The sequence below is a fragment of the Camelina sativa genome, chromosome 4 (genome assembly GCF_000633955.1).
Source record: "Camelina sativa cultivar DH55 chromosome 4, Cs, whole genome shotgun sequence".
NCBI lineage: Eukaryota > Viridiplantae > Streptophyta > Magnoliopsida > Brassicales > Brassicaceae > Camelina > Camelina sativa.
In genome coordinates, this window is record NC_025688.1 from 23,039,260 (window position 1) to 23,040,617 (window position 1,358).

At 44.3% G+C, this 1,358-nt stretch overlaps 1 protein-coding gene across 1 annotated transcript; it reads right to left on the reverse strand.

Moving 5' to 3' along the window:
- LOC104784201 (serpin-ZX-like) lies at positions 1 to 1,358 on the reverse strand. The gene is made up of 2 exons (XM_019244208.1): positions 927 to 1,358; positions 1 to 754 (listed from the first exon to the last, which is right to left on the reverse strand). The coding sequence occupies exons 1-2, from the start codon at positions 1,356 to 1,358 to the stop codon at positions 14 to 16; spliced, it is 1,173 nt and encodes a 390-aa protein (XP_019099753.1). The 3' UTR covers positions 1 to 13.

A 1,358-nucleotide genomic window follows, 5' to 3' on the forward strand; every position in this document is an offset into this window, starting at 1 on the left:
CTTTGGACACAAATTAATGCATAGAAGGATCCATGACTTGACCAAGGAACAAAACCAGTCCGCTTCTGTGTTCTTTGATGAGGAAAAGGAAAGGATGATCGGCCACGAAGTCATACTTCTTTAGCACACGAAAACCACATCCTCCAGCACCTCTTAATGCGGCAGCAGCTGCAGCTTTCGATCCCACTTCATCGACCTCGATGCAAGACTTGTGGAAGATCTTGGACGATGGCACCTCCAAACCAAAAGCCTTGAGAGCTTCAGAGGCTTCAAAATCAAAAGCAAATTTAAACCTTGGAATCTTGAGTTCTTTGATACCCGCCCTGTGGCTAGTAAGGACCTTGTTGTCCTTAAAGAATCCACGAGTAGAAGCTAATCTCTCCAGCATTGCATGGAACCCATCTTTCTCATCAGGGAGATAGATTTGCATCGAGAAAATACGACAGTCTACGAGTCTTGGTCCTCTGTACCCTAGATCGAGGACTTTGAATCCTTCAAAAACATCGAGATGGAATCCGAAGGAGTTACAGGTCATGAAGGGCACACGTACTTTGGTTCCATCAAGAAGGTTAAAGTCGGAATCTTTTGTTAGAGATGGATCGAACGGTTTAAACCATTTTCCATTGAAGAACAAGGCATTAGCAAATATGTGATCAGTCTGATCAGAAGCAGAGTTTGGTGGAAGAAGATTAGTGATGAGTCCATTTGTCTGCTCTTCAACCCATGAATTCACCTCTTTAGTCACTTCATCAGCCTGTCCAAAACAAACATATACAAAAACAGCTATCAACATCTGTGATTTGATTTCACAAATTAAAAGCCTTGCGTATACTTCATTTAGCACAAATCTTAACATGTTAGTATAAACCCTAGCTAGTACTTTATATATAAGCACACATATAAATCCAAATGTCTAAGCATGTTACTAAGGAGTTAGGTTTATCTGGATCAAAGAGAGAGAGTACCTTGGTGAGAAAGTCAACTTCGTTGAAAGCAGCTTTATACGAATTCAGCAAGAGATCCTTGAAAGAAGGTTTCACAAAGAGAGACTTTTCGATCCAGAAGCCATTCGCCGCCAATATCGTCGGGCCGCCAATCGCGGTGCTGTCGGCGAGGACGGTGGTGACGATCCCGGAGGAGACAGCGTTAAGCTCATCGGTTGAAGAAGCCCTGAGTAAAGAGACAATCTGGTCTGCGGTGGCTCCGGGAGATCTGGCGGCGATAAAACTGAGGATGACGTTGATTAACGCCGGCGAGAAGACGAGGTTGGAGGTTTTCCCGGCGGTAGTGGCGATCACGTGTTGAGTCAACCTCAGAGCAATGTCGTTTTGATTTCCTACTGATTCTTCCAGGTCCAT